The 25,028-nt window shown below is 41.0% G+C and overlaps 1 protein-coding gene across 1 annotated transcript in view; it reads left to right on the top strand.

Annotated features, from left to right (window-relative positions):
- FBN2 (fibrillin 2) overlaps positions 1-25,028 on the top strand; it is a 415,749-nt gene that overhangs the window by 237,084 nt on the left and 153,637 nt on the right. Inside the window, exons 19-27 of the mRNA XM_075324675.1 lie at positions 8,214-8,339; positions 12,437-12,556; positions 14,157-14,294; positions 15,949-15,999; positions 18,273-18,398; positions 18,562-18,789; positions 20,623-20,748; positions 20,850-20,978; positions 22,519-22,644. Of these exons, the coding sequence (XP_075180790.1) occupies positions 8,214-8,339; positions 12,437-12,556; positions 14,157-14,294; positions 15,949-15,999; positions 18,273-18,398; positions 18,562-18,789; positions 20,623-20,748; positions 20,850-20,978; positions 22,519-22,644 (1,170 nt within the window). The remainder of the gene's footprint in view (positions 1-8,213; positions 8,340-12,436; positions 12,557-14,156; positions 14,295-15,948; positions 16,000-18,272; positions 18,399-18,561; positions 18,790-20,622; positions 20,749-20,849; positions 20,979-22,518; positions 22,645-25,028) is intronic.

A 25,028-nucleotide genomic window follows, 5' to 3' on the forward strand; every position in this document is an offset into this window, starting at 1 on the left:
GAGTCAACAAGCAGATGTAGGAATTAACTGTCCCTCCCACCGTATCTGAATGGGAAGCGAGCAATGGGTGTATTTCCCTTCTGGGTCCTTAGTTGAAGTTGACATCAATAGAAGGAAGGAGAAAAGGAGTACTAGATGGCCAACCATATAGTCAACAAATATCAAGACCATTGTCAATAAAGTATAAAATCTAAAGTTTATTAGACATATTTTCAGACAATGGTAAAATCATGATAATAGATTGCCCCCCGAAGAAGCAACGCAACGCAGGCGAAACGCGTTGGGGCTTCTCCCACTGGTATTGGACTCCTGCCCTGGCACTGACCTAGCACTTGCACCTTCTAATGGGTAAGCAGCTTTGCTCAATAGACACTTTATTGGATCTGTGGTAAGAGGATTACCTCTGCCACATTTTTAGGGTGCTGCTTACCCATTTATGTATATACCTTTACCATATTGGGCTGATGTCCTCCTGTTTTCGGGAATGATTTTCTGGGACTGACCTCCTATTTACTATGTCTTTTTCTATTATCATGATTTTACCATTGTCTGAAAATATGTCTAATAAACTTTAGATTTTATACTTTATTGACAATGGTCTTGATATTTGTTGACTATATGGTTGGCCATCTAGTACTCCTTTTCTCCTTCCTTCTATTGATGTTATTGTGGAGTGGCCGTATTTTATTATTATTATACTTTCCATCTATCACTCAGAGATTTTTGATTGTAGAAGTTGACATCAATGTCGAGGGAAATACCGCATCTAGGTGTAAACTTGCCTCAGAGATATCGGACTCTGCATCCGTGTTGTCACACTCTGCCATTGCTGCCAGTACCTTATTCGGGCGATTTGGACGTTTTGGGCAGTCAATCAGAAAATGGTCCGATTGACCACAATAGAAACACAAATGCTCACGGAGCCGATGTTCACGACGTTCGTTGGTCTCTCGCCTTTGTAGAGAGTCCACTTGCATAGGAACATCCTCGGCCTCCCGTGGCATCTTGTGAGCGGGTTCTCTAGAAGGAAATGCAAAGTTGGTTACCCGGTTTACAGCTGCCCATTTTTCCTGTCTGCGTTCCGTCAAGCGGGTATCGATACGCACACAGTGTTGGAGAAACAGTTCAAAATCCCGTGGAGATTCGGCACGAGCTAACTCGTCCTTGATGGTACCGGACAATCCCTTTCTGAACACTGACAATAGCGCATTATTTCCCCAGTCGGTGTCTACACTAACCTTTTGAACTCAGTGGCGTATTCGACGACAGACCGCTTTCCCTGACGTAAGGAAAGCAGAGCCGATTCAGCGGTAGCACGGCGATTAGGATCATCAAACATTTGCGCCATTGCTGTTAAAAAGTCATCCAGGTTATTTAAACAGATATCACGATTCTCAATCATAGGATTAGCCCAAGCCAGTGCTCGTGAGGTTAACAACATGATTATACATAACGCTTTTGACCGGTCAGACCAGTAATAATCAGCATGTACATCAAAAAACAGTATACACTGGTTAACAAACCCACGGAACTGACTTCGATCACCACTGAAACGAAATGGAGGTAACCTAGGCATACCGGCAGCTGATACGGATGAAGCAGGGGTGGCTTCCTGAGCCTTCATTCTGGCTTGCAAATCCTGAATAGCCGGACCCAGTACCTGGTGATCATGGCCCAGCTGTACCTCCACATCTCTAAGCTTAGTTTGCACCGCCTCCATCTCCTGCTGCAAGGAGTTAATCATGGAGAAAAGCTGATCTACTCGTGTCTCCGTCATTGCCCCAGCGAAATCCTCTTATGGGCCTGAGTATAATGTAATACTATTGTATGTACTGAGGATTTCGATTGCGTTAGGGCAATGACAACCAGAGACGGGTTCTTGGTGCAAAGACGTTTTATAATATGTAACCACAATATGTACACAGAACAGAATATACACAGTAGAACATAAACACAGTAAATACCTGCCGGGTTCGGAGCAAAGGGGAATTCCCGGGACCGCGCACCGGACTCCCCCAGGGAGACCACCAGGAGCGAACCCCTATACAGGGGCTGTCTGGCAATCACCCCAGAAGGCCTAAATGCGCAGCAGCCGGGACACGAAAGGGCAACAGGTATAGTCAAAAAAATGTCCGTACGTGATGTGAGTCCTAGGGTGGATATGAAATGGAAGGGACCGGGCAGAAGTGCAGACCAGAGACGGCAGACAGAGTCTGAGCACAGCTTGATGAGACAGGTGAAGTCCAGAGCCGGTGTCGGGTGTTTCCACAGGATCCAAACAGCAATCAGGAGATGAGAGCAGCAGGGCAGGAGTACACAGGAAGCAGTATACTCAGGCAACTATACTAAGCTTAGGGGCGGGCTTTTAAACAGATGAACAGGAAGTAAGGGCAACAGAACAGAAAACTCCATGTTAACAAAGGGCAAGATCCTTCAGAAGTAAACTGGAAATCCCAGAACTCTGACAGTAAGAGTGGCCACCATGTCATTGACTATGGAAGAGGTGGTTGCCCTGCGATAAATTCACACATTAATTAAGAACCCTATGCCTAGGATCATTGGCTATCTCAATGGTCTGACCCGAACACATAATACATTCACCACTTATGACATGGATAGGTGAGAAATGTTGTTTATGGGATAACCCCTGCAAAGTCTTATGGCAGCCCTCCAGATTGTTAACTTATACAAGGACCTGTCAAAACCACACACATAATTGTAAATAAGTAAATCTTTAAATAAATGGAAAAAGGAAATTTGGTGAGGAAAGGTGATTCACAGTTATGATTAAACCACTTACAAATAAAATAAATGTGTCTATAAGTGAATGTGGTTTCATGTGAGGGCAGTTGGGCTTTATTCTCAAATCAAAGAACCAGTGTATGGAACATCTGTTTATCCTGGAGTTTATCCAAAGTGGGTAGTTTGGCTCAGACTCCACAGGAAATTGTTGTGTATAATAATCATTAGTTACACTTTCTCATGAAATGAGTAGACTTTACTTTTAAACCTTTGCAGAAACCAGGGTGTTGTTCATTAATCTTTTAGCATCAAAATTAGAGGTGTGTGGTTATTTATTACCATATTCTCCTCCTACTGTACCTTTAGAAATACTACATCCTAACACTATTCTGTCCTTTTGTTTTTTGTCAGCTTGAACTTCTAATGATAACTGTTTTTAGAAATTAAAACTTGAGCCATAGATTTGGTTAAACAAAAAGCTAACTGTGTTTTTAGAGACACCTTAGACAAAAGAAGAAATTCTTCAAAATTTTGATCCAAAAACTTAAAAACGTAAAAGTAAATAATAGAAATATACTCACTAGTTTCACAGCATGCAGCTATGGGGTCCAGCCGTACAGGAGTCTGCCTCGTGTCACAGATAAATGCCGTCGACGGAGGGAATAAGGTCACAATCACCAAGTTCAAAGTATAACAAGATTCCCCATTTATTAGAGCAAGTAATACATATTTATTCAGTATCTTTTCTGGGCATAGCACACAGAGTCAGACAATAGTCCAAATCTGAGCACTTTGTTTTATGTTGATAATCAAATGATTATCTTCCTTTGTGAGATTGATATGATAAATGCGTATCTTCCGCCTTTCTTCTGCCATCCACTGCATTTCCATTTTTTTCATCTGTCCTAAAAACAATTCTGGTCAATTATGCATAAACAAAGACTCCTGCTTATCCCTGTGCCTCCTGCAGTCCATGTCTTTTTTAAGATACCACTTTGAAATCTTAGTACATTATATTAGTGAACATGTGTGGATTTTCTAGGAAGGTGATGAACATATGTAACAATGGACCAACTAAACTGCAAGATTACAAGAAGATGTTATATGCTTCATTTAGAAATATCTGTTACTTTCTTACTGGTACATATACTGTATATACCAGTCATGGCGAACCTTTTGCAGGCTGAGTGCCCAAACTGTAGCCCTAAACCCAATTTTTTTTCCGAAGTGCCAACCAATCCTATTATGTAAATAATTGATTGTAACCTTACCTTTGCCGTCTTCTCTTCAGCAGGGGGCATCACGCTCATGCGTGCTTACCACACATTGAAGCTGAGCCCCTGCCCTTTCCAGACACAGCAGTTGGATTGATCTTTCTGGAAAAAATTGCAGCTTATCAGACAGAGATTTTACCCTGTAATCCACATCTACATTGCAAAGTCTGAACATCCTGAAATTCCATAAAGACGTACGAGTTGCTCCCCTCCCCCCTCATTGTGTAGTTCTGTCCCCCTTCCTGGGCCACTTCCTGGTAAACATGTCCCCCATCCTGATATATATTTCCTACATTCTGGTATATTTGTCCCCATCATCGCCCCATCCTGATAAATATACCTTATCCTGGTAAATGCCCTCCATCCTGGTAAATGTACCTTATTCTGGCATGTTCCCCCATGCTGGTAAATGTACCCCATCCTGACATATTGCCCATCCTTGTAAATGTTCCCCCATCTCGGCATGTACCCCATTCCTGGTAAATGTCCTCCATCCTGGTAAATCTTCCCAATCCTGGTTAATTTACCCCCATCCAGGTAAACGTACCCCCATCCAGGTAAATGTCCCCCTTCCTAGTATGTACCCCTTCCTGGTAAATGTTCCCCTTCCTGGTAAATGTACCCTATCGTGGCATGTTTCCTCCATCCTGGCATGTATGTTTCCTCCATCCTGGCATGCATGTTTCCTCCATCCTGGAATGTATGTTTTGCCCATCCTGACATGTATGTTTCCTCCATCCTGGCATGCATGTTTCCCCATCCTGGCATGCATGTTTTTCCCATCCTGGCATGCATGTTTCCCCATCCTGGCATGCATGTTTCCTCCATCCTGACATGCATGTTTCCCCATCCTGGCATGCATGTTTCCTCCATCCTGGCATGCATGTTTTCCCCATCCTGGCATGCATGTTTCCTCCATCTTGGCATGCATGTTTTCCCCATCCTGGCATGCATGTTTCCACCATCTTGGCATGTATGTTTTCCCCATCCTGGCATGTATGTTTTCCCCATCCTGCCATGCATGTTTCCTCCATCCTGCCATGCATGTTTCCTCTATCCTGCCATGCATGTTTCCTCCATCTTGGCATGTATGTTTTCCCCATCCTGGCATGCATGTTTGGTTCATCATGGCATTCATGTTTCATCCATCCTGGCATGTATGTTTCCTCCATCCTGGCATGTATGTTTCCTCCATCTTGGCATGTATATTTTCCCCATCCTGCCATGTATGTTTCCTCCATCCTGCATGTATGTTTCCTCTATTCTGGCATGCATGTTTTTCCCATCCTGGCATGCATGTTTCCTCCATCCTGGCATGCATGTTTCCTCCATCCTGGCATGCATGTTTCCTCCATCCTGGCATGCATGTTTCCTCCATCCTGCCATGCATGTTTCCTCCATCCTGGCATGCATGTTTTCCCCATCCTGGCATATGTTTCCTCTATCCTGGCATGCATGTTTTCCCCATCCTGGCATATGTTTCCTCCATCCTAGCATATGTTTCCCCATCCTGGCATGTATTTTTTCCCCATCCTGGCATGCATTGTTCCCCATCTTGGCATGCATGTCATTCCCCCCCATGCTGGCATGTGTGTACCCCCATGCTCACATGTGTGTTCCCCCCATGCTGGCATGTGTGTTCCCCCCCGTATACTGGCATGTGCGTTTCTCCCCCACCCCATGCTGGCATGTGTGTTCTCCCTTTCCCTCCCTCATTGCTGGCATGGGTGTCCCCCCCCACCCCATGCTGGCATGTGTATTCCCCCTCCCCCACCCCATGCTGGCGCTGGCACTGGTCTCCCCATCCCCACCTTGGCACACCCGCACACGAGTTATAAAAAAAAAGCAACACACAACTCACCTTCCTGCACACGCTCCCCCGCTGCGCGCCGCTGAGTCCTCAGTTCCCACGCGGCCAGAAGACGTCATTACGCCGGCGCCGCTCGCTGACACTCCTCCGTCTCCTAGGCAACATACCTGCAGCCTGGGGTAGAAGGAGTGTCAGAGCAAGGAGAAATGTCTCCTCCGCTCCAACACAGCTTTGATCTGCCGGCGCGCCTGCACCAGCAGATCAAAGCAGCAGGATCAGGTGACAGCACCCGTGCCAGCAGAATGGGCTCTGCGTGCCCCTGGTGACATGCGTGCCATAGGTTCGCCATCACTGGTATATACAGTTATGGCCAAACATCTTGGCACCCTTGAAATTGTTCCATAAAATTAAGCATTTTTCCCTGAAGATTATTGAAATTACTCATCTTTTGTTATGCACATGTTTATTTGCTTTGTGTGCATTGGAACAACACAAAAAAAATGAGAAAAAAGAGAAATTATACATAATTTCACACAAAACTGAAAACAATTGGCAAGACAAAATTGTTAGCACCTTTGCAAAATTGTGGGTAAATAACTGTGTTTCAAGCATGTGATGATCATTGAATCTCACCTGTCGCAAGTAACAAGTGTGGGCAATATGAAAATCACCCCGAAAGTAAATTAAAAAAGGGAGAAGTTGACGGAATATATGCATTGTGTGTCCGTGTGTGCCACACTAAATATAAAGAACTGAGGAATTGAGAATCGAAATTGTGGAAAAATATCAACAATCTCAGAGTTACATATCCATTTCCAGAGATCTATACTAAAGCAAAAGCAAGAAAAGTATAGGGCAATAGAGAACTTTAAAACAATTATTTATTGAGTGAAAATAAAGATCTATGATGGCTTAGGCATAAACATTCTCACGCGTTTTGAGCATGTTGCTCTTATTTATGATTAAGAGCAACATGCTCGAAATGCATAAGAATGTTTATGTCTAAGCCATCATGGATTTTTAATTATTTTCACTGAATAAATAATTGTTTTAGAGTCCTCTATTGACCTACATTTTTCTTCCTTTTTGCAATGTATACCTGTGATCTAGACAGGTGGGGCATGTGGACCTGATGAACCAGAGACAGCAATCAATAGTATGTTTATTTTCTCACTTGCAAAAGCATTCAGCTATCTCTCCCGAGGCCGGCGTACAGATGAGCGCTGGCCTCAGCAAAATGTGTGTGTTCTTTTAAAAAGTAAAGAGGAGAAAGCCGCTGCCAAACACCTCTGGCAACGGCTTATCACTCATCCCCAAAAACAAAAGTTTGTGTTTTCATTTTTCAACTGAACGATTGTCTACCCTGACATCATCGATCAGGAACTAATTTAGTGGCTCAGATACCAGTAGATGGTCGGCCAGTCTAACTGAAATCGATAGGATTGGCTGAATTTCATCTAATGTGTATGGGCCTTTTACAATTTTTCTGCATTCATCCATGCTACAGCTCAGTCCTGTTTAAAGATACCTGTCAACACTGTTATTCTTGACAAACTACAATATTCTATATAATACAATATTCAAGAAAACTCTAGATAAAAATCCTGCTTTTTGGCCCAGCAGGTATTCTCTCAATTTTATTTGGTAAAATGTATCAATGTACAGTGTATGCTGAACACACTGTAATTCCATAATGAACATTGACATTGCACCAAACCACTGAATCCATAAACACAGACAACGCTCTAGTGTTTTCTTTCTTTAACTTTCAAATAAGTAGCTTGCCAAAGACAATGGCTACAACCAAGTCAGAAATCATTTATATGCAGTTAAAGAGCTATTCCCATCTCTAAGATCCTATCCCAGTATTTAGTAGGCATAAGAATATTAACAGATAAAACCAATTAGAAATGTAGTATAGTTTTCTTGATTAGTGATGTCACTTATCTCATGTGCAGGCATGGCAGTAGCTTAAGTATCCATGGTTATGACAACTAGCAGCTAACTAACTGTACCTCTATGTGTGGTCATAAGTTTGGATACCTCAGCTACTGTAATGCCCTGCACATGAGGTAAGAGACATGACTCAGGAGAACTCTACTACGTTTCCAATTGTAGGTATTTGCTAATATTCTTATTATTACACCTACTACATCTTGGAGATGGGCATTTCCCTTTAAGAACCAGTCTCATGATAAAACCTTCATCTATGTGCTGTATTAGGGCTCAGTGATGGCATAGTGAGAGGTCTCCTACCCAATATGCCCAGCATAAAACAGAATAGATATCATATTCATTGCAGTGGCCAAAGATATTAGAGGACACGAGGATTAGTCTATTACTTGTTCCTATTCTTATTCTTTCTATTTTTGATCATTTGTTTCCAGACATAGATGAATGCCTGGTGAATAGACTGTTGTGTGATAATGGTCTCTGCCGAAACACCCCAGGAAGTTTCACCTGCTCATGCCCTAAGGGGTACTTATTCAGGACTGATACTGATACTTGCGAAGGTAAATATCTGTTTATGATACATATTTATGTAGAAGTAGATAACTTTTTTATGTACAGATAAAACTGGGCTTCTCATTTAGGATGCTGTAAATTTATATAGAAAATTATTTATAAAAAAAAAATTCCAGCTTCCATATGATAGAGAGGAAAAATATAAATAGCTTAAAAATTCATATTTTATTGGGTCAGCATATTGTTGTTTTAATTGACCCAATAAAATATGGATTTTTAAGCTATTGATATTATTATTATTATTATTATTTATTATTATAGCGCCATTTATTCCATGGCGCTTTACAAGTGAAAGGGTATACGTACAACAATCATTAACAGTACATAACAGACTGGTACAGGAGGAGAGAGGACCCTGCCCGCGAGGGCTCACAGTCTACAGGGAATGGGTGATGGTACAATAGGTGAGGACAGAGCTGGTTGCACAGTGGTGTACTGGACTGAGGGCTATTGTAGGTTGTAGGCTTGTTGGAAGAGGGGGGTCTTGAGGTTCCTCTTGAAGCATTCCACGGTAGGGGAGAGTCTGATGTGCTGAGGTAGAGCGTTCCAGAGTATGGGGGATGCACGGGAGAAATCTTGTACGCGATTGTGGGAAGAGGAGATAAGGGAGGAGCAGAGAAGGAGATCTTGTGAGGATCTGAGGTTGCGTGCAGGTAGGTACCGATCAGATTGATTGATATATCTCTTCTCCTTCATGTGGAAGCTGGAATTTTTTCTTTTGTTTTTTCCTTCATATGTACCTGGAGAGGCGGCCAAGGGTTTATCTGTGCAACGCATTCAATTGGATATCTTAAAACATGGATCGGTGAACTGACTAGCCCCCTTTTTTCTGTTCTTTAAGACTATCTATGATTATCTATAGGAATTGACAAATTTTCATAACATTTACAAATGTTATAGAACAGATCTTTTTCTTATATCCATGTCATGTACATTGCAAACGTGGAACCTCTATATTTTATAAAATGATTTGTTATTATGCCTTTCCCCAACTGGCATTCATTGCATGTAAAATATGCACTTGTTTTTCTTGTTTGCTATTGTCAATGTTTCAAGTACAGTATTTTTCAGATTATGAGACGCACTTTTCCTCCCAAACATTTGAGAGAAAAATGAGGGGTACGTCTTATAAGCCGAATATAGCTTACCAGTGGGGGGGGGAGGGTGCTGGAGAGGGGTTACAGGAAGTAGATGCTGCAGGCTGTGCTGTGCGCTGGGCTGTACTGCGGGTGGTGTGCTGTGGGCTCTGCTGGGGTATACTGTGAGCTCTGCTGCACTGCACTGTGGGCTCTGCTACACCACAGGTCCACGGGTGGTGAGGCAGGGGCTGCCATTGGTGTGGGCTTGAAATAATGGTGCACAGATGGAGCGCTCAGCTTAAGATCTCATCTGCACACGCGCCGCCTTCGGCCCATTGATCTCCCAGCAGTAGACTTAAGGAAAATAGCGCCCAGAGGTGACACGTGCGCAGATGAGATCTAGGCTTGTGATTGAACCGATAGCTCAATCCTGCGCATGCGCCGACTCCGGGCACCATTTATTTGAAGCCCGCAGCCCCAACATTCAGGAAGGTGGCCCCTGCCTCACTGCCCCCAGCGCAGTAGAGCCCACAGTGCAGCAGAACCTCTCAGTGCTGCCATCCACAGCGAGCATCTGGGACACTCTCTGTACCGACAGCAGTATCACCCTACTCCAGCACCGCCCCTGCCTCCTCCGACCTCTCTCCACTATCGCTGCTGCCCCCCCTCTGGTAAGACACCAAAGAATTATAAAACGGACCCCATATTTTTTTTCCCTTTTTTCTCTCTAAATTTGGGGTGCGTCTTATAATCCAGTGCGTCTTATAAAACCAAAAATACGGTACATCACTCAAAAATAGTCCAGGAGTATAAAACAAAAAAAAAGATCACATTTTATTTCTGTAACAGCACCACTCTTGCCTCATAGGCTGTGTCTGGTATTGCAGTCTAGCCCAGTGCACTTGAGTTTGGATGAATTACAATTTCATTAGGATGACTTTCACGCCCATAAACCAGAATCGTGCTGTTTCTGAAAATTCTTCTAATTCTGAAATTTTCCTTTGAATTTAACATTTTAAGTCAAAGTCAGTGAGGAATATACAGTAAGGATACATATACTGTAGAGAAAAGCAGATGATGAGCTCATTAATTTCATATCATGCTGATATAGTAGAGAAGCACAGTCTACCTTGGACTTACATTAGTACCTTTGAGAAAATATTATCCAGCAGCCAATATAATCACAGTTTGATTTTTCTAATCTATCTGGGTCAGAATGTAAAGTAACAATTCAGTGACTGATACAAAGTCGAAATAAATTAACTAAGCTTAATTAGGCAAAATAAAAAAGTAAAATAAAATAAAATATGGCTTGCACCAGATTAATATCGGAATTTTGACAATTTTTCCAACTTACTCATCAAGGGATGCAAGACATAGTGGGAAATTGGTGCAGAATCAAGGAAAAAGAGCCTGGCTCCAAATATAACACCATACATGGGGTCAAAATGCTGTTCTATTTTGGCCTAAAAAGCCAATGGGGCATTCAAGATTCATGGTGTTAGGCGGGATTTGCACACTACGACATCGCAGGTGCGATGTCGGTGGGGTCAAATTGAAAGTGACGCACATCTGGCATCGCATGCGACATCGTAGTGTGTAAAGCCTAGATGATACGATTAATGAGCGCAAAAGCGTCGTAATTGTATCATCGGTGCAGCGTCGGCGTAATCCATAATTACGCTGATGTGACGGTCCGATGTTGTTCCTCGCTCCTGCGGCAGCACACATCGCTGTGTGTGAAGTCGCAGGAGCGAGGAACATCTCCTACCGGCGTCACCACGGCTTCCGTAGGATATGCGGAAGGAAGAAGGTGGGCAGGATGTTTACATCCTGCTCATCTCCGCCCCTCTGCCGCTATTGGTTGCCTGCCGTGTGACGTTGCTATCACGCCGCACGACCCGCCCCCTTAGGAAGGAGGCGGGTCGCCGGCCAGAGCGACGGTTGCAGGGCAGGTGAGTGCATGTGAAGCTGGCGTAGCGATAATTTTCGCTACGCCAGCTATCACAAGATATCGTTCCTGCGATGGGGGCGGGGACTATCGCGTGCGACATCGCAGCATCGGCTTGCGATGTCGCAACGTGCAAAGCCTGCCTAAGTCCCTGTTTGATCCCATTATTTTGCTCTTGGACAGCAAGATCCTTTGTAGGACTTCATCCACTCTTTAGAGTAAAGCATTGTTAACGGGAATCTGTCACCAGGTTTTTGCCACCTAATATGACATCAGTATAATGTAGGGGCACAGATCCTGATTCCAGAGATGGGTCACTTACTGGACTGCTTAGTGTAGTCTTGATAAAATTACTATTTAATCAACAGTAGATTATCATTAGAGAATTACTTCCCCTGCTGCCAGGTAGTCCAGCATATTTATGAGTTCTGTATAACTGCTAGATCTGCAGCAGAGAAAACATTGATGTTATCAAAATGACAGCAAACAGCTCAGTAAGTGACACCTCGCTGGAATCAGGGTCTCTGTCTCTACATTATTCTACTTTCAGATGTGGGAGCAAAAACCTGGCGACAGATTCTCTTTAAGAAACAAGGGTGGGGGAATAGCACAAAGATAGAAATTTACAGTATCCTAAATGACAGGCCCAGTTTTATCTCTACTACAGGCCTCCTGTGTTCTATGTACATCACTGGACAGAGTTTTCTTTAAAGACAATGCAGTTTTACAGACCCAGTGGAAAAAACAATAGGCGTCTCCTTGAATGTACAACTTGCTGCTCTATTGAATGTGAGATCTGAACAGGAAAAGTTCTCCAAGACAATTAGTTAAGCTTATGGAAACCTATACATTGCTGCCAAAAGACTTTATGATATGTCAGAGAACGTCACTTTAGACTTAGCTCTTAGCGAATTATTATTTTACTCTTTTATGGGACTTTTATGAAACATAAAACCAAGCAGACATGCTTTGACATTTCTATTAATTCATTCTTCAAGTCTTTCATTTCTTACATAATCTCGGTCTAACCAAAAGTATTTTGTGTATTTTCCAGATATAAATGAATGTGAAAACAATCCATGTGTTAATGGGGCATGTAGAAATATCTTCGGTTCATTTCAGTGTGAGTGTTCTCCTGGAAGTAAGCTGGATTCCACTGGGCTTATATGTATCGGTAGGTATTTATTTTACATGGATATTTTTGGCTTTTCTATGCTGTGTCGATCCTTAAGAGAATATATAATATAAATATGAAAATTATATTAGGGGATATAAGTACCTGAAGCATATTATTATACATACAAGCTCTCCCGCTTCACTCCCTATCCTCTACCTGCAGCCTGTCTTCTGTCTCTGTGGCCACTGAAACATGAGTGACCTGTCAGTCAGAGACAGGAAGCAGGAAGTGGGAGGGTCATAAGGAGGAAGCCAGGAAAGCTGCAAGTACAAGGCCAACCCACTGCACTTGCCACTCATTAGCATATCATTTCAACCATGAATTTCTCTAAAACAACAAAACAGATTTCTACAAGGATTTGTACACCATTAATGCACCTTAATATACATGCCATTAGTGTAGAGTATTGGAGTATAAATTCTTGATGGCAGGTTCTCTTTAAATTCAAAATAGATTTTTGTTGTTTGAAGCTTATAACATCGATATTATCACAATTTTACAATTTAAGGAAGTGAATATGTTATTTATTGCAAAATTATGTCATTAAAGGGGTTGCTTATTTGTGGACAACCCCTGCTTAATTGATTCAATGCTCATCATACAATAAAAACATTTGTTCGTACATCACAGAGTGGTACTTTTCCTGGGTTGTTGGTGCTAAGTACCCCAGTAGTCATATGACATTGTTCTCACTTGACCACTGCGGCCAGTCATCGGCCACCGATCAGCTGAAGCATTCACTATTCCATCAAAGCCAATTAAGGATGAGTTGTCCAGTAGTCGTCAACCCCTTTATTAAATTCTGTATATGATCATTCTGGTTCATTAGCGGTGTCTTTTTGCTGAGCTTATGCTACTGTGACACATTAATGTCAGTGCTTGTTCTGAAGTCTACACTGTAGCCTGGAATGTAACTACAGCCTATTCTTGGCCAGGCTCTGGGGGTCGGTCTCCTTGGAAACCTGCTATACACTATGCAAAATAAAATCTCTCATTGCAGGAGAATTACAACAAATATAAAAAGAAGGTAAATGGCAAACTTGCTTATTTTCATGCTGTCTAATTAACTACATCAATTTCATGATATGGGAATACCACTTTAAGGACTGGAGAAAATTCAATGACTTGTATTTTACGATATATTTAAAGACTGGGCTCTGATTTTTAATTATGGTTGGCAGATGGCTAACACAGTGGTCAATGTGCAGTTCTTCTGTATATTCTTTGTAAATGATCCTGCCTATGTGTTTTCCCTTCCCAAAGTATTTACTAATTTCTGCCTTTTAACTCCCACATTGTCTGTTTTTACATCCAAGTGTTTCTGTGTTCTGTTATCTAACCAAGACTTCTTTGCCAATGATCACATCGCAATGTTAATTTTCCCTTTTAGAGACCAGGTCTTGCCAAAAGGCGGCCCAGATCTTGGTCTAACAGTATCATTTAGAAAACAGATATTTTTATTGAAGATGTTTGTCAAGTTAAAAGACAGTTTAGACAAGTAGAGAAACCTCCATACCGTATATAGACTTTCATGTCTTCATCGTGTCTTCAAAGTCTTACAACTCTTGATTAAGAAAAAAAACCTTATATATTTCAGACAGTCTAAAAGGAACCTGCTGGCTCAATGTTCAAGATAACCGCTGTGAGGTCAACATAAATGGAGCAACCCTTAAGTCAGAATGCTGTGCTAGCCTGGGAGCCGCATGGGGAAGTCCTTGTGAAAAATGTGAAATAGGTATTTTGAGCGTATTTGTATGTATTTGCCTATCTACATCCAGTGGTATAACTAGAGTTTGATGGGCCCCAATGCAAAGTTTGGGCCTGCGCCCCCCCAACCATACACTGACACTTGGAGCATGGGATAATGACGCTGACACTCGGGGTACAGGATAGTGTAGCTGACACTTGGCACCTTCCCTCAGCACTCATGTTTCTCATCTCATCTGAAATCGATCTTTCTATCAGCACCCAGCTTTCCTATGTTCTGATATCCATCTTGTCTTCAGCACGCACCTTCCCCGTGCTCTGCTATACATCTTTCCCTCAGCACACAGCTTTCCCATGCTCTGATATACATCTTTCCCTCAGCACCCTGCTTTTCCATGATATCAGAACATGGGAAAGCTGGGTGCTGATTGAAAGATGTATAGCAGAATTTTGGAAAGAGCCTCTTTTCCTTAGCACAAAACTTTCCCATCCCATGATTTTATCTTTGTCCCCCCTTGTATATAGCTCTCCAAATACTATAGATTCCCCCATATAGCCTTCCATATAGTATAATAGGTCCCACATAACCTTTTATATATTATAATGCAGCCCCCCATAGTCCTTCATATTGTATTATGCAGCCAACATACTGTTTAATACATACCCATAGGCATCCATATATGATAATACAGTCCCATAGTCCTCCATGTTTTATAATGCAGCCCTATAGTCCTTAAAATTATATTATGCAGCCCTCATACCATTTAATCCACCCATAGGCCTCCATATATTATAATGCAGCCTCATAGTCCTTCAAATTATATTATACAGCCCTCATATCATTTAATGCACCCCATAGGCCTCCAAGTATTATAATCCATCCCCATAGTCCATGTACATGGTGTCCTTCATATTATAATATGCAGCCCCCATACCATTTAATACACCCCCATAGTACTCAATGTTTTATAATGTAGCCCCATAGTCCTTCATATTATCATTATATAATATTATTATATTGAAAATATAGTAGTTTTGCTCTTATAATTCTTAAAATAGATTTGGATGTAAAGGCCAACCCAGTTTCATAAAGGGGTATACTAGTGGTACATGGGCATGCCTACATATTTGAATAACTTGATAGTATTAAGAAATATAAATAATATTATGAAATTAAACTGATGATGGCTGGTAAGGTATAAACGCCATGTAATGAGGAATAAGAGCATATCCTATAAAGTGATTTTATACAATGTGTTTCAGAGGGGAAACTCCTTCATCAGGATTTCACCAAGGTGGTTAGCCTGAGGAGTTTTTACACCGAAACGCGTTAACTAACATCACTTTATAAGATAAGCTCTTATTCCTCATTACATGGCAGCACAGAGTTTACCCCTACCATCCATCTTCAGTCATCTGTCTATCAAGGGTCTGCGGCAGCCTTTTCTCATGCCTTCAAAATGGTTGTGTCTCACACAACCCTTCCCGGTGAGCAATTCTCTTTTGTTCTACCTGGATCATCTCACAGTTAAAGCCCTATTTTTGCACTGTCTCAGTTTGGCCATGGAAATTAGAAATTAATTAGGCATACTTTATAGTCCCAATTTTTTTTTTTTAATTTTTAAATTGAACTATACTATTAAAAATACAAGTATCATCAAATGCACTTTGCTTCATTCTAGATCCAACTTGTCAGCGGGGATATGCAAGAGTGATGGGAGTTACGTGTGAAGGTGACAGCATTTCTCTGTTTTTATTTTTGTTGTGCATTGTAGTGTGTCATTTTTCACTCTTCACCACGTTCTGCCCCAGTATTATCTTGTGAGCAGCACAAATCCCTATGGCTCCATACTCATGGGCACTTCTTTTGGCAGCTAAAAAATACTATTGGGTATTAATGAAATCAGGGATGTCATTGCATTACTGATTCTTGGCGCCAGTATGAAAGCTTTATTATTGGCAGATCTTACCATGCAAAACACCACATAGCTGGCACTTAGATGCTGTATTGAAGCCATGTAACAACCTCATGACTATAGCAAGCAATGTAGAACTCGATCCACACAATATTACTGCCACATGTTATTTCAGACTGAAAGAAGTCCCTAACTTAGAGACCCACATTAAAGGGGACATGTAACCAGGTTTTCCCCATAAAAACTATATCCACCATCTTTAAATCCTCTTGTTCATCTGTGCTAGAACCTGTTTATAAGATGCCAGCTTCTCTCCATGTTATATGAAGTAGATTTTAGAAGTTACCAGCGTTGTACGGTATGTTAATTGCTGCAGTTCAGTTGGATAGGTGTCGCTGATCAAAGCACAATGCTTCCTCTCAACGCACAATCAATGGCCCTCTTGCCTTGATTGAAGTGACTGACATCTTCTATGTTGTGTCACTCATCAGTAGAAAATGAAGACAAGATGGCCCATCCAAAATAAAGTTAAAGAGAACCTGTCGTCAGATATGGCAACTATAACCTGCGGCCACCACCTCTGCTCAGCTCTTATATGCAGCATTCCAGAATACTGTATATAAGAGCCCAGGCTGCTCTGTATAACGTAAAAAACACTTTTATAATACCCACCTATGGGGGAGGTCTGGTCCGATAGGTGTCATCTCCTCTTTGCGGCAATCACCATCCTCCTTCTTCTGAGGCCCGTGTGCATGACACGTCTTACGTCATCCACACTATTCGGCATTGATGTCCTGCTCGGGGCAGATGAAAGTAGCAGGACCTCAGAAAAAAAACGCAGTGTAAATTGGGCTAATTTCAATACTTATGCTGAAATGACTTTTCTGTCTCAGCGTCTGTTGTAGCCCCGGCGGCATTACATAAACCTCCTTCTGTGGCTGTGGTAAATCCTAATGGGGAACTATATATATGCTCACCTCGGTTGGTGTACAATCCCTGCATGTGTACCCCTATAGCTCCTCTTTGCATTACCTCCCACCGTAGCTATATGATTGGAACTTTCCTCTTAATCTTGGACCATCTGGGCTGTGTGGTGCATTGGGTTTGGACTATTAGTATTACACCATTTTTGGGAAAAAATGTTCCCTTGCCCCTAGCTCTGCACAGCCCATTAGCCCAATTTATACTGCATTTTTTTCTGAGGTCCTGCTGGGAGTTCATACATGCATGGGTGCCCATCCGTTGTGTGTCCACAATATCTTCTATTCTATATAGGACACGTAATCTCACGGTCCTTTTCCATTGGGTTTTACCCCGCCACTTCTCAAATAAATCCCCTTCATGGGTTAACCCTATTGCACCTGGTGGCATTGCAGTCCCTTATACATTCCTATTGTGGCTGGTTCTGAATGGCAAGGGATGCCCCCCACACACTTTTTACCTCCTCCTATTTATTCCTGCTGTATTGTCTGACCTTTTCCTATCAATATATATTGTAATTATTTATACATGTGATTGTTATGAATAAATATGGAATTTTTCACACATGTTTGTTGCCTCATCTCCCTCTTTTCTCCAGTTATTTACGCTTCTTGGAGTAGGCAAATCCTTATGGGGCACCACTGAGTGGTCCCATAAGTTGGTATTTTACTATGGCCAATTTCTTGCTATTAAAAAAAGGAAGGTCCAGCAGCAAAATTTTCCATAAATTCTGTCATCTTTGTTTGAGAAATCACATACAAGATAAAATCAAATATGTCCCATGATGTGAATCTAATAGGCCCCCTGCCTTACGCGTTTCAGAGACACTCCTTACTCATAGACATATAAGTAAAGAGTCATCTCTGATTTTCTTATGTATGTGATTTCTCGATCAAGAAAACAATGTTTTATGGAAAATTTTGGTGCTGGACCTTCCTTTTTTCTACTTAACTTGTGGTAGCCAACAATATCCGTGCACCTGTGGGTCTGCAGAACTAACGGTGAGCTTTCTCCCCACCGCTGTTTCGTTTGGATTATACTTCTCAATAGCGCAGTCATTACCAATTTTCCTGGTTACCATGTATCATTAATGTCTTAATGTTATTTAGATGTCAACGAGTGTGACGTCTTTCCTGGTGTGTGTCCCAATGGTGTTTGTGTCAATACTTTCGGGTCCTTTTCCTGTAAATGCCACGATGGGCTAACTTTGGATGGAACAGGCAGAATTTGTCTAGGTAAGCCTTTATTTAGTGATTATTAGGTTAGTAAATGCTATACAATGAATCCCTTCCGGGGATGATATAGGAAGCACCTGAATGGTCATTTCACCTATACCTTAGCCAACTTTTCAATTCAGTACTTTTGGTAACAAACTGACAGTGGTTTACTCAATTGCAGATCTGCGTATGGAACAGTGCTTCCTAAAGTGGGATGAAGATGAATGTGTTCAGCAAGTTCCCGGCAGGTTCCGCCTAGATGCCTGTTGTTGTACTATAGGACAAGCATGGGGCAGTGAATGTGAAGAGTGTCCAAAGTCTGGTACTGCCGAATACGACATCTTGTGCCCACGAGGTCCTGGCTATACAAATAGGGGAGATGTTTTATCGGGGAGACCTTTCTATAAAGGTAAAATCTCAATTTCAATATTCAACCATTAAACATTTTATATCTCATGTTCCTATTATTATGACATGTAGGGTTATTTTATCTGCAGATAACAGTTATCAGAGCTTGTTCCATGCAATCATTAATCTATCAAATATAACATTTATATAAATAGAAAAACTCTGCATGAGAAAAATCACTTCTACAGAGGAAAAAAAATCTCTATTCATACCTGATGCATCAAAGCATTGTTTTTATAAGTATAAATATGTATAAAACTATTACCATGCGAAATTTTAATGTAATCATTTCTTTTTAAATTATTAAAATCAACGTCATCCAGCAAAAGATCCTATACACGGTCTCATTCAGATACTTAACACAAATACCCAACTAAAGAAAGCATAAGTGTGACAAAATATCACCATAAAACATAACAGGCTTCATCAGTACACAGTAGTAAAACATATAAAAAATATATATAAACACATTCAAAAACATGACATAAAATCCACACAATATAAAGGAGACAAAGGGCTGACTCGGGCAGGCAAATCAAGAACCCCCAAAAAATCTAAGTGGCATCAAGGACAAAAATATATATGCAAAAAAGGGCTGGATGATTTCCTCAGTACACACAATATTGTCGGTTATAAAGAATTTAGTGATAAAATGTATAATTGGAGGAGGAGGGCTGAACTAGATGGACCTAGGTCTTTTTTCAACCTATGTAACTATGTAACTATGCAAGTGCAGAAAAGGCAGAAAATATATAAGCATATAAATATATATAAAAGCACATGTATAGTGAATCCATATACATATATAATACAAAATCAGATATGCCGTAATAATACCAACCCGATGTTAAAGGGAAGTCAAGATGCCCAGTCAGCCTAAACTCTTAAGCATTTTATAAGTTTTGATGCTTCAAATTTATACAAAGACTCAATATTTACAGTGTTGATTCTTGTTTTTCAAAATGTCATCAATCTGACCTTGCAGCTTCTTTCGAAAGTCAGAACCCATTCTTGCCTAATTAGTGCCTGGAGTTTATAATTTCTTTATTTGGCCATCCACATTTCGAGGATTGACTACAAGTTCACAAAGTGTTTAAGATCTGAGGAGTTTCCTGGCCATGGATCCAAAAATTCAATGTTTGTTTCCACAAGCCACTTAGTTATCACTTTTTTCTTGTGACATGGTGCACCGTCATGCTGGAAAAAAACATTGTTCACCACCAAATTGCTCCTTGATGGTTGGGAGAAGTTCATCTTGGAGAATGTTCAGATGCCATTCTTTATAAATGGCAGTGTTCTTAGATAAAATTGTGAGTGAGCCCACTAGTCCTTTGGATGAAACACAACCCCATACATGTCTCAGAATACTTTACTGTTGACCTGCTTTTTCTGGAGATATGTATCCCTCTAAAATGTCATCTGGATACTTTAGACACAGCAATAGTGGACAATATCGTAATTCAAAATTTCCTTTGTTCCAGTTTCCTTGCCATTCAGTCTCAAAATGTGGCACATTTTCCAAATTTCTCATGCATGGACGGCCCAAAGGAGCTCCAATTTTTTTTTTTAGATATGTTCACCTCTTAGTCAAATTGGTGCATGTTACTAAAGTGACCTTTTATCTGAAGATTACATAGCCAAGGACCCACAAGTCTTTGTAACACCCTCTCTTATTTTTCTCTTTTGTCTGTATATTGCTCATTTCTATCCTGCAATAGTAGTAGATAACGTTTCTGTCTGACAGATTGGATTAATAAGGAAGAGATTTTATGTATTTTTCTGTGAATACAGTATTTGGAGAGTATATTAAAATGACATATTTGCTTTTCACCAGATATAAATGAATGTAAGGCTTTCCCTGGAATATGTACGAACGGAAAATGTAGAAATACAATAGGAAGCTTCAAGTGTAAATGTAACAATGGGTTTGCCTTGGATATGGAAGAAAGGAACTGCACAGGTAACATTCCATCATTTATACATTGTTTATACATGAAAAGTATTAATGGCACTGAAGAGCCCAATGGCTAATACATATATTCATGTTCTCTCGGTGCTCAGACATTGACGAGTGCCGAATTTCCCCGGATCTCTGTGGCAGTGGCTCTTGTGTGAACACCCCCGGCAGTTTTGAGTGTGACTGCTTTGAAGGCTTTGAGAGTGGCTTCATGATGATGAAGAACTGCATGGGTAAGATACTGTTTACATTTTATTACATTTTCTTCCATTCATATAATTTTCTTTTAAAGAATTATTAGTGTCTCAATATACAGTAGACATGTTTATGGTAGACATCTACTTTGCCCTTGATTATGTGGTAAAATGCCACTGAGTGAGCACCAAAAGAGTGAAAGGCCTACACCTTCACATAAGGGCTTTTTCACGTGTCAGGTTTTTTTTGGTGTGTGTACTATCCCCTTCTTTATGGAAAGATCACAGACCCCACACAAGCAATGTGCCTTTTTACCTGTAATTTCTTTACAGACTAATGCGTGCAAAATAAAAACCCAAGCATGTTTCCTACTTTGATTTGCTTTTTGGATCAAACTTTCCAAAGCAAATCCATGGTACCATGAAAAGAAAAAAATGGAAATCATAAGGAGGTCTCAGTGTGCTGTCCATATTTTACTGTTTAATGTGTAGAAGATAAAAGGAATCTGTCAGCAGGTTTTTGTTACCTCTGAGAGCAGCATAATCTAGGCAAAGAGATCCTGAATCCCAGGATGTATTACTGGCTTTCTGAGTGCAGCTTTTCTGGCACAATCAGAGGTTTTAGATTTAGCAATACAGCAGAGCTGATAAAGTTGTCTCTGCCCACACCAGGCTCTCTGCTTACCATGTCTATACACAGTGTTCTGCTAATCAGAGCAGGAGGTGTGCTAAACTAGCTGACATAGTCTGTCAAAAAACAGAGTTGTTTTCGGCAACTCAGGTGGAATCCTACAGGATAGTGGACACGGGTCAAAGACCAAGAGATCCTCTTAGTAACCAATCACATGAAGTAGCGTAGACAGCATCCCAGGGGTATATTTAGTTATTCTTTATTCCATTAAGCAATGTTCGGCCTCAAAATGGGTTTTATAAGACCTAGTGTGGCAATAATAATTTTCTGAAACTAAAACATTGCAGGTAAAGAACTGCACACAGTGTGATAAGAGACGCATCCCTGAAATCTGTGTGTTAACCCCTGCAGCATGACGTCTTCAGATTGCATAGCAAAAACCTGCTGACAGATTCCCTTTAAGTTCGTTTTTTTTCTTCATATGAGAATGACGAATACAACAAGGATAGTAAAAACTTTCTCATGGACTAAAAATGGATACAACACTGAAAAAAACACAGACCTTGAGAAAGAAAACCTGATGTTTGAGACTGGCCTCATGTGCATGACAAATATGCATGCATACTTATTGACCAGAATGGGGAGCTAGATTGGGCCAGATTAATTATTTTTTGTAACTGGGGCTAAAATAAATAAATCAGTGAGTGTTTGTGTTCAGTCCATGTAGCCAAGGCTTGTGCTAGTTGCACAATTTCTCTCTGTTTTGATATTTTATGGAAATGTCTTCAATCATTATTATATATTTAATGCACTATTAATATCCATGTTTACACAGACATGGTCCTAACATTAGTTGCTTGTTATGTTTTAGATTTCTTACCTCATTATACCACAAGAGTAATTATAACATGATATATATGCAAATCCCTCTCGTATGTTTAATTGCAGACATAGATGAATGTGAACGAAACCCCCTGTTGTGCAGGGGCGGAGAGTGTGTAAACACGGAGGGCAGCTTTCTGTGCAACTGCCCCCCCGGACATGAGCTTACACCAGCAGGGGATACCTGTGTAGGTATGTTCAAATGCTTGGTATATTCCATATGCCTTGTTACATTACATCGGTAAATTCAAAAAGAAGAGATCAGGATATAAATTGATGCAGGTAGAAATATATAGATTTTCAGCCCTGCGACAATTAATCCTTAATAAGTATAGTGTTGTATCTGGTCACCGAGCATATTACAATGGTAATAATAATAATAATAATAATCTTTGTTTATATAGCACCAACATATTCCGCAGTGCTTTACAATTCAGAGGTTTAATGCTACAATCTTACAATTCCAATTTGTACCATGCGTTTTGTTTTTATTTATTTTTTTTGCTAAATTTGACAAAATTACGCTATAAAGTTAATGATTTAATGATTCCTCTTGTTTGATCCATCGACGAACAATATGGATCAGATACTGCATCGCTCATTTTATATATATATATATATATATATATATATATATATATATATATATACAGTGCCTACAAGTAGTATTCAACCCCCTGCAGATTTAGCAGGTTTACACATTCGGAATTAACTTGGCATTGTGACATTTGGACTGTAGATCAGCCTGGAAGTGTGAAATGTACTGCAGCAAAAAAGAATGTTATTTCTTTTTTTTTTTTTTTTAAATTGTGAAAAGTTTATTCAGATGGTCATTTATTATTCAACCCCTCAAACTACAAGAATTCTGTTTGGTTCCCCTAAAGTATTAAGAAGTATTTCAGGCACAAAGAACAATGAGCTTCACATGTTTGGATTAATTATCTCTTTTTCCAGCCTTTTTTGACTAATTAAGACCCTCCCCAAACTTGTGAACAGCACTCATACTTGGTCAACATGGGAAAGACAAAGGAGCATTCCAAAGCTATCAGAGACAAGATCGTGGAGGGTCACAAGGCTGGCAAGGGGTACAAAACTCTTTCCAAGGAGTTGGGCCTACCTGTCTCCACTGTTGGGAGCATCATCCGGAAGTGGAAGGCTTATGGAACTACTGTTAGCCTTCCACGGCCTGGACAGCCTTTGAAAGTTTCCACCCGTGCCGAGGCCAGGCTTGTCCGAAGAGTCAAGGCTAACCCAAGGACAACAAGGAAGGAGCTCCGGGAAGATCTCATGGCAGTGGGGACATTGGTTTCAGTCAATACCATAAGTAACGTACTCCACCGCAATGGTCTCCGTTCCAGACGAGCCTGTAAGGTACCTTTACTTTCAAAGCATCATGTCAAGGCTCGTCTACAGTTTGCTCATGATCACTTGGAGGACTCTGAGACAGACTGGTTCAAGGTTCTCTGGTCTGATGAGACCAAGTTCGAGATCTTTGGTGCCAACCACACACGTGACGTTTGGAGACTGGATGGCACTGCATACGACCCCAAGAATACCATCCCTACAGTCAAGCATGGTGGTGGCAGCATCATGCTGTGGGGCTGTTTCTCAGCCAAGGGGCCTGGCCATCTGGTCTGCATCCATGGGAAGATGGATAGCACGGCCTACCTGGAGATTTTGGCCAAGAACCTCCGCTCCTTCATCAAGGATCTTAAGATGGGTTGTCATTTCATCTTCCAACAAGACAACGACCCAAAGCACACAGCCAAGAAAACCAAGGCCTGGTTCAAGAGGGAAAAATCAAGGTGTTGCAGTGGCCTAGTCAGTCTCCTGACCTTAACCCAATTGAAAACTTGTGGAAGGAGCTCAAGATTAAAGTCCACATGAGACACCCAAAGAACCTAGATAACTTGGAGAAGATCTACATGGAGGAGTGGGCCAAGATAACTCCAGAGACCTGTGCCGACCTAATCAGGTCTTATAAAAGACGATTATTAGCTGTAATTGCAAACAAGGGTTATTCCACAAAATATTAAACCTAGGGGTTGAATAATAATTGACCCACACTTTTATGTTGAAAATGTATTAAAATTTAACTGAGCAACATAACTTGTTGGTTTGTAAGATTTATGCATCTGTTCATAAATCCTGCTCTTGGTTGAAGTTTGCAGGCTCTAACTTATTTGCATCTTATCAAACCTGCTAAATCTGCAGGGGGTTGAATACTACTTGTAGGCACTGTATATATATATACAGTGGAACTTTGGTTAACGAAAACAATCCGTTCTGGGAGTGTGCTTGTTTACCAAGTTACTCATTCAGAAAAGCAAAATTTCCAATAGGAAATCATTGCAATGCAGACAATTAATTCCACAACTTGTTAAATGTCCCATTCTGGTCCCCTATTGTGCCATTTCACCCACGCACAAAGATGCACAAACACACACAAACATGCACAAACACACACCTATTATGCTCACCTTACCTTCCGTTGCATCGACAGCCTCCTAGAACTTGCAGTTCACTGGTACAGGATGTGTATCAGGTAACCATCGCGACGAGGGCGGAACTTCCAC

Source organism: Anomaloglossus baeobatrachus, chromosome 1, assembly GCF_048569485.1.
Source record: "Anomaloglossus baeobatrachus isolate aAnoBae1 chromosome 1, aAnoBae1.hap1, whole genome shotgun sequence".
NCBI lineage: Eukaryota > Metazoa > Chordata > Amphibia > Anura > Aromobatidae > Anomaloglossus > Anomaloglossus baeobatrachus.